This window comes from Aotus nancymaae, unplaced genomic scaffold (genome assembly GCF_030222135.1).
Source record: "Aotus nancymaae isolate 86718 unplaced genomic scaffold, 86718_ANA_hifiasm-v0.15.2.pri h1tg000022l_1, whole genome shotgun sequence".
In the NCBI taxonomy this organism is placed as follows: domain Eukaryota; kingdom Metazoa; phylum Chordata; class Mammalia; order Primates; family Aotidae; genus Aotus; species Aotus nancymaae.
Window position 1 is genome coordinate 37,574,524 of NW_026988435.1, and position 8,865 is coordinate 37,583,388.

The 8,865-nt window shown below is 42.6% G+C and overlaps 2 protein-coding genes across 2 annotated transcripts in view; one reads left to right on the forward strand and one right to left on the reverse strand.

Moving 5' to 3' along the window:
• Positions 1 to 1,058, forward strand: part of SMIM11 (small integral membrane protein 11) — a 28,541-nt gene extending 27,483 nt beyond the window's left edge. Inside the window, exon 4 of the mRNA XM_012445954.2 lies at positions 407 to 1,058. The gene's annotated coding sequence lies outside the window, so the exon portion shown is untranslated. The remainder of the gene's footprint in view (positions 1 to 406) is intronic.
• A 2,166-nt stretch (positions 1,059 to 3,224) lies between these two features.
• Positions 3,225 to 8,370, reverse strand: SMIM34 (small integral membrane protein 34). Its single transcript, XM_064380124.1, has 2 exons — positions 8,163 to 8,370; positions 3,225 to 4,360 (listed from the first exon to the last, which is right to left on the reverse strand). Exons 1-2 carry the CDS (start codon positions 8,167 to 8,169, stop codon positions 3,948 to 3,950), a joined length of 420 nt encoding a protein of 139 aa, XP_064236194.1. The 5' UTR covers positions 8,170 to 8,370; the 3' UTR covers positions 3,225 to 3,947.
• Between the last annotated feature and the right edge of the window lie 495 nt (positions 8,371 to 8,865).

Sequence of the window (8,865 nt, forward strand, 5' to 3'; positions counted from 1 at the left end):
TAAGGATTAAGTGGTACAGAGTCTCACTGTATACTCTTTGAGAGGCCAAGCAATGAGAAGTCTTACAAATGATCGTTGAGCTGAAGGAGTGCACAGAATCAGTTTTTTCCCCTATAAATATAAAAATCTTGGTGAAAGAAAAATGATGCCAGCCTCCCACACAGCACATCACACATCTTCTCTTTTCAAATTTGACTCCAAGGCCCACTTCCTTCAGGAAATAATTTATCCAATGATATCTTTTAGGATATTTTTGGTTGTGAGGTACAAAAGCCTAGCTCCAACAGACTTAATAAAAGGAGCTCATTGGTTCACAAACTGAAAAACTCCAGTGGTAAATGAAGGCTCTGGGTACAGTTGGTCCAGCCTCTGTTCCCTGTAATTTCTTTGTTCTGCTCCCGTCTAGATGCTGTTTTTTTTTTTTGCCCTCAAGTTGGCTTTCTTCATGGTGGAAAAATGGATCCAGCAATCCTGTCAGAGGTGTTCGAACCAGAGCAACTCCTTGATTAGCGGCTGTGTGAAATAAAGATGAGACTTGCTGGGCTGCATTCCAGGAGAGCAGGCATTCTTAGTCACAAGGTGAGACAGGAGGCCAACAGGACTGGCATCACAAGATACACAAGGTCACAAAGACGCTGTTGATAAAACAGGATGCAATAAAGAAGCCAGCCAAAACCCATCAACACCAAGATGGTGATAAATGTGACCTCTGGTCATCCTCACTGCTCATTATATACTGATTGTGATGTGTTAGTGTGGTAAAAGACACCTCTACTGGTGCCAGGACAGTTTACAAATGCCATGGCAATGTCCAGAAGTTACCCTATATGGTCTAAAAGGAGACCCTGTGTGGTCTAAAAGAACTGAGGGTTCTGAGTTCTCAGTTCTGAGAAATCCCTGCTCCTTTCCTGGAGTATTCATGAATAATCCACCCCTTTTTTAGTATATAATCAAGAAATAATCATAGCGTGGTCAGTTAAGCAGCCCGTGCTGTGCTCCGCCTGTGGAGTAGCCATCTTTTGTTTCTTTACTTTCTTAATAAACTTGCTTTCACTTTACTTTATAGACTCACCCTGAATTCTTTCTTGTGCAAGATCCAAGTACCCTCCCTTGAGGCCTGGATCAGGAGCCGACTCTCGTAACAATTCCAGGCTCAATTCTGCTTTTAGCACCAAAAGAGCAAGAGAAAGCTTTTTTGTTCCAGAATTTCCCATTAAAGTTCTTCTGGTCATTTTTATTGTGTTGTTTTGCTTAGGTCAGCTGTCCATCCTGGTCCCAAGCAACGAGGCCAGGACATGGACGCAACGACTGGATCAATCCAGGCCTCCTATTCCCACTTCTTAAGAATTTATTATTTTTTTTTCAAAAATTATTTTCAGTTAGCTTTCTCAGGTCGAAACTTACTCCAGTTCTTGAACTGGGGGTAGTTTCAACCTCCCTAGAGCTATATGGGTCCTCAAATGAAAATCTGGGGCAGCTGGATTAGAGAAGGGGAACACATGCTTCAGAGACCACCACCAAGGGGCGATTGTGCCAATTCACTCTTCCTATCCTCAGATTCACCCAAGTTCTGGCCATTCAGCCCCATTTGAATGCATTCTGCCATTCTATGACTGTGGATTACATTTTTGTCTACCTCTGTGTCTTCTGTTTTGTCCCGCCCTGTACGCATCTCAAATGTATGCATAAAGCCTATATAAATTATACAAATAAACTAATACTTCTGCTTCAACCTGTAGGATGATGACAATGACGATGACAATGCTAATGATGATGTGGAAAACGTGTAAAGAAAAAGAAATACTTTGAAATATATCTCACCTCCAAAAACAAAGCTTGGGGTTTAATTCTGACCTTTATGAGGTCATGGGGTGAACTGCAGACCACTGTCTATGGACAGGAAAAAGATATTTCATCTCTAGCCCCAGGGACATCTCCAAAAGCTGAACTAGGTGAACTTTATATAAATTGTTCATCTAGTTTACATACAAATTTATATACAAAACATAATTTTCTCTTTGCCTGCAGAAAGCCACTTGTAGAAATTCTGTTAATCAGAATCTCCCTAAGTTAATCAGTCATCTAGATAAGATCTTATTTCATTTTTGGACAAAGAAAAGTATATAAGTAACACGTATTTGTACTGTTGAGTGAACATTTGAGTGAAGCATATGATATCTAATATAAAGAAATCTAAAAGTGTCCACATGGAAAATCTCATGGATTCAATTGACAGCACAAGTCATCAACTGATATGCAGACAGAATTCTCTTGTGGAACAAGGCAATACAACCATTGCTTAGAGACTAATTGTCAATGAATTAGTCATTTCCTGTTTCAGAATCGCATCACCACCACCACCATCAACACCACCATCAATCACCACCACCTACACCACCATCATCAGCACCATAACCGCCACCAATAACATCACCAACACCAACACCATCATCAACATAAACCATCACCACCATCAAAGCCATCAGCATCGCCTGTCACCACCAGTCGCCACCATCACCACTCACCACAACAAGGCTTATGTTGACATACTTGTTTCACTTTTCAAAATACATTCACATGCATGGTTTCGTTAGATCTCATCTACTTGGTAATGTTGGCAGGTCTGACATCATTAGCCTCATTTTATCTGTATGGAAACTAAGTCCTAGAGAAGTGAAGTGAGATGTGAAAGGACGCCAGAGTGGTTGATAATCAAGCCCAGACTAGAGTTTGGCTTCTGACTCAAAAATTAATGCTTTTTGCTTTAAAAAAAAAATGTTTTTTTTAAGACAAGGTCTTCTCTGTTACCCAAGCTTGAGGGCAGTGGCATGATCACAGCTCATTGCAGCCTCAATTTCCCACGTCCAAGAAATCCTCCCACCTCAGCCTCTCAAGTATATGGGACCACAGGCACATGACCAGCTAATGTGTTTTAAAATTTTTTTGTAGAGGTCAGGAGCGATGGGTCACATCTATAATCCTAGCATTTTGGGAGACTGAGGCGGGCGGATCACCTGAGGTCAGGAGTTCAAGACCAGATTGGTCAAAATGGTGAAACCCCATCTCTACTAAAAATACAAAAAAGTCAGGCATAGTGGCACATGCCTATAGTCCCAGCTACTCAGGAGGCTGAGGTAGGAGAACTGCTTGAACCCAGGAGGCAGAGGTTGCAGTGAGCCGAGATCGTGCCATTGCACTTCAGCCTGGGCGACAAGAGCAAAACTCTGTCTATAAAAAACAAAAAACAAACAAGAAACAATTTCATAGAAATGCGGTCTTGCTAGGTTGCCCAGGCTGGACTCAATCTTCTGGGTTCAAGTGATTCTACTGCCTCAGGGTCCCCAAGTGCTGGGATTAGAGGCATGAGCCACCACACCCGGCTCCAGGGCTTTTTTTTTTTTTTTTTGACATACCTAATTCTTTCAATAAAAATGAAGAATTTCCAACTTCTGTTATTAATAACTTTGGTCCTATATTCAAGCCAAAGTCTTTCAAATATAATGGCCTTTTAAATCTGTCCTCAACCCCCGGATGTCTCAGGTAAGCAACTAGCTGCTCAGTTTACATGATTCCCCAGAAGTTGAATTTTAATCCAGGGCATTTGACTCCAAGTTTACTCTTCTTCCCATGACAAGGAGGCACCTCCTTGTATGCCCTCAGGAGTCTCCCGGGTTCCTCTGAGAACAGTGGAACAGTGCTCCTCTCCACAGCACAGGCTTTCCCAGGGAAGAGTGAATCTGGCTAGAAGCTGCTGCCCCGCTCTCTCTTCTCTAAGCACCTCGAAGCCTGAGAAGGAATTTGGCTGGCTCTGGTCACAATCTGGCAGCCAGAGGCACCCCCGGTCAGCGATGCACCCCAGCCCCACCCAAGGGCTCCGAGTAAACCCAAAGCTGCTCCCCTCCCAGAAGTCTGGGGCCACCCTGGGGAAGGCCTCCTGGACTTGGCTCTCAGGGGCTCCCTGAGGTTGCGGTCTGGGGCCCGCTGCTCCCGCCCTTTGGCCCCAGGTGGGCCTGGCAGGGCTGCAGCACAGCTCTGTTGCTGACTGTCAGTGTGGGGCACTTGGCGACCTTGCCCTGGAGCCCTTTCATTTTGAGTTCCGAGGTCAGATTTGAGTAATAAACATCTTCCAAGGACTTGTCGTTCTTTCTGAGGATGTTGCTGGCCAGCCGGAAGAGGAAAATCACCGCGTAGATGCCGATGATGGTGAGGATGTACCAGGCGGCGCTAGTTCCGTCTGGCACCTTCAGGGCCCTGGTGGAGTTGGTGCCGTTCCTCCCCTCCGTGTGGTCACCCGGCAGGAGCCCCAGGAGGATGCTGGCCTGGGTCTGGTTGGAGGCATCATGGGGAGTCCATTTGGCCCCTGAGAAACAGAGAGGTCCAGATGAGACCCCATCCTGGGCTGAGGGCTGCCTGGCCACACCAAGGAGAATGGAGCCCTCACAGTCATGCAAACGTGGCGCTGCTCAAAGAGTGCTGACATACAACAGGTATGTCAACATATTTGTAAAAATCTAAAGAGTCCAAAACACGATGTTTTTTGTTTGTTTTCGGAAAGACAGAGTCTCGCTCTGTCACCCAGGCTGGAGTGCAGTGGCATGATCATAGCTCATTACAGCCTCTAACTCCTGAGCTCAATCAATCCTATTGCCTCAGTCTCCCAAATAGCTGGAACTATAGACATGTGGCACCATGCCTGGCTAATTTTTTTTTCTTTTTCTTTTTGTAGAGATTGAGTCTCGCCATGTTGCCCAGACTGGTCTTGAATTCCTGGTCTCAAGAGCGCCTCTCACCTTAGCCTCCCAAGCACTGGGATTCCAGGCATGAGCCACTATGCCCAGAAAAACACTAAGTTCTTGGCTAGGAGACACAGCATCATAAAGATGTCAGTTATCCCTCAAATAATCTATACAACAAACATAATAGCAATAAAAATATCAATAGAATTTCTTTGTGAAATCGACAGACTATTCATTTAGAAAAAGCAACTGTTGGCTGGGCGTGGTGTCGCATGCCTGTAATCCCAGCACTTTGGGAGGCTAAGGTGGGAAGATCGCTTGAGCCTAGGAGGTTGAGACCAGTCTGGACAACACAACAAGACCCTGTCTCTATAATAAATAAAAAAAATAGCCAGGTGTGGAGGTGCAAGCCTGTGGTCCCAAGTGCTCAGGAGGCTGAGGCCGGAGGATTGCTTGAGCCCAGGAGGTTGAGGCTGCAGTGAACTATTCACACTACTACATTCCAGCATGGGACCCTATAAAAAAGAAAGAAAGAAGAAAAGAAAAAGAAGGAAAGAAAGAAAGAAAGAAAGAAAAGAAAGAGAAAAGAAAAATCAACTGTCAAAAATAATTAGAAAAAAAAATCTGAATAAAAAGAAATGATTAATGAATTAGCCTAGCCACAAATTTTAAATTAGCCAGCCAGAAAAACTAATTTATATTTTTTTTCAATAAATGAATGCTTTGTATGCACACAGCCCCGCTGGGGCTTGCTGGACTTTGCAGAGTGTGTGGGTTGGGGGTTCTTCAGAACCAGATACAACTCTCCCTATGAAACAACAACAGCACCAGGAGCAGCGACTCACACCTTAATCCCACCACTTTGGGAGGCTGAGGCAGGTGATCACCGCAGGTCAGGAGTTCAAGACCAGCTTGGCCAGCAAAACCCTGTCTCTACTAAAAATACAAAAATTAACTGGGTGTGGTGGTGCATGCCTGTAATTTCAGCTACTTGGGGGGCTGAGGCAGGAGAAGTGCTTGAGACCAGGAGGCGGAGGTTGCAGTGAGCCAAGATCGCACTGCCACACTCGAGCCTGGGTGGCAGAGCAAGACTCCATCTTAAAAAATAAAAATTAAAATTAAAAAAACTACAACAGCTAAAACAGTGTGATGCTGAAAACACAGGCAAGCAGACCAATGGAACAGAGTAAAAACAGCATCAATAGTTAGGAATTAGAATTTGGTAGCTAGCTAATAAAGGAGCATTTCTGACTGCTAGGGAAAAAATGAATTATTCAATGTGTAGCTTTGGTGGAAATGGTATTAGATACTCATCTCTCCACCATATAACCAGATAAATAGGTCCAGATTGAAAAAAACAGTTCAGATAAATCAAATATTTTAACATAAAAAGTGAAACAATTTATAGTACTAGAATACAGCATGGCAGATTTTTTCTTGATCACTTCAGAGTGGAATGTCCTTTTTAAGCATAACAAAAATTCAGAAGAAAAAAGGCAAAATAGAAATTAAGTTCAACTACATAAAAAAAAATTTAGCTATTTCATACCATAAAACCGTGAGGCAGATGGCAAAGTGCGATCTATATCACCGATTTTCTACATAGCTTTCAGTTCTGTAAGAAAAAGTTCAAAACTGCAGTAGAAAAATGTGCAAAAGATATGGACAAATAGTTCATAGGGAAGAAATGAACATTTAACAGAAGAAGAGCTTCGCAATATCACTCGTATAAGAAAAATGCAAAATTATGACAACTAGATAACATTTTGCTACCTATTGAGTTTGCAAATTCATGATGTTTCAGAATAAGCTATGTGGATATATGTGCAGGATAAGCAGGCCCTTGTATTATTGTTGGTAAATTCATACAACCAATATGGAGGGCACACGGACTAGATCTATGAGCATTACAAATGCACTTACCTTGACCCAGCAATTCTATCTCTAGGAATCTATCCTAAAGATGCTCTAGAAAATCTAGAAACAATATATGCTGAAGGTTAGTCGTTGCAGACCTGCTTGTGATGATGAATGCTTGGAAGCAGCTTGAATAGCAGCAACTGAGGAATGGGGAAATACATTTTGGAACCTCCACGCAGTGGAATACTATGCAGTCATAAAAAGTAATAAGGAGTTTTTTTTATGATCCTAAATGTTAGTAAGTGAAAAAACAAGCCAATAGCGATAGGCTATGCAACACCACTTGTAAAAAAGGGGGAGGTTATATGTTACTTGCTTGTGGTTTTTGTATGTATAGAACATCTCTGGAAGAATGCCTGAGAAATTAGTATTTGCAATTATCTCTGGGGCAGAGACCTGGGGGAAGAAGATGTATTTTCACCGTATGCCCTTTTGTGCACTTAGTACCACGTGTACTTATTTTTAAAAAGAAAGAGTGTACAAGTTGATACTTTTCTGGTCTCCTTGGTGAAGTGCCCCTGGGTAAAGACGTTGTGTGCCCTTGTAAGACCAGTAGATTAGGATCTCAATTGCTGTTTAATTCAAAACTGTTTTCTGTACTTGGAGAGTCAGTGGAGAAAACGAAACAATGAAAAGCAGGGATGTAGGGTGCAATCCTGTGAAACGCTTCCCAGTGGGGCTTTGCTGGCTCAAACCCCCATTTCTTGCTCTATGTGAACACAGATGTATTTAAAAACACATCATAGGATCAATCTCCTAGCCCGCTGGGTAGACCCAAAGTGCTTCAAAATGCTTCCCATTTGAGTTATATGTTTGTTTTTTGCTAATTCATTTTGCTAATGCAAGACTCAGAGAAGTCAGTATTTTTTTTTTATTATAGTTAGTTACCAGAATGAGTGAATGAGCTTATTACTTTTAGATGAAGGAAGAAATTATTTAAAAATTACTTTTCAAACCACATGTGACAAAGCCCAGGACAAAGAACAGATTTAATTATGTAAAATTAGTCACTCTCAAGAAACAACATAAATTTCGAGCATAAATTTTACACCATTGTTTGGTGAAATGGTTTGAGATATTAAAGTAAGGAAGGCAAAAAATTCCCGTAATTATTACAATAACTAACAGACAGCAAATCAACCCAACAAGAAAACAGTGTCCTTATATTAGGGAAAGAGAACTTACTGAAACTTGGAACACATGTATAAACTCAGAGAACTTTCTGGAAATTGTCACAGAACAATGGAATATATTCAAGTACATATAAAATATTCCCAACTAAGAACTACATACAGAACATTAAATTATAAAAACCAATCCATTTTCCACATGAAAGAAACTCACTATATTAATTATTGCAATACATTGCATTTTACCTTTGGACCAACATATCCTGTAGAAGAGAGAAAACTCTTCCTCCATGCCATTTTGCACTTGTAATTAATGATGTGAAATATGTAAGTAAACCTCAAACCACCAATCCTTGCATTATAGCTGAGTACTCACATTCCATGGGGTGGTCTTGTCCTTGACTCTTGGAGGGGCAAATTCAAGCAGCTGCCATGTACAGAAGGGGAAGATGATGAAAGGAGAATTCCTTCTCCTAGGGAAGGATCAGTCCTACTGCAGCTGGGCTGCACTCAGTTTCCTGAGCGGGGAGTAATATGATCCCCCAAGAGTCAGGGCAGCACCAAGCAGAAACTTAGTAAGTGGATGACTTTGCTCTCATGCAATTAATCAGAGGATCCGATTCGCTCTGTCTTCTGCTGCATCAGAACAGAAAGCATTTCCCAGCTATGACTTGTTAAGAAGTTCTAAATCAAAACAATTTTTTAAAACGTGCTGGTGCTAAGGAATCTCCAGCTCTCCCAGGTCCCATCGTGAGCTGAGGTGGCCAGAAGCTCTCCTTGAGGCGGCTCTCAGCTTAGAGCTTGGATGGCTATTAAATTATCCTGTGTTGTGCACCTGTTGCAGGTGTGGCAGATGGCCAGGTGTGGCAGAGATCTGTCATCATAGAGCCAGGAAACGCCATGGTCAAGAGTCACCAGTTTCCTCTGGACAGTCTCCCAGATGAGGAAACCCAGACAGGAAGGGAGTGACATCCCCAGGGTGACACACTGAGGGGACTCGGGCAGTCAGTGGGCAGTGGGTTCCTGTGCCAGGTGGTGCGAAATGGCTCTTCTCCTTCTCGGAGTCACAGACCCCATTG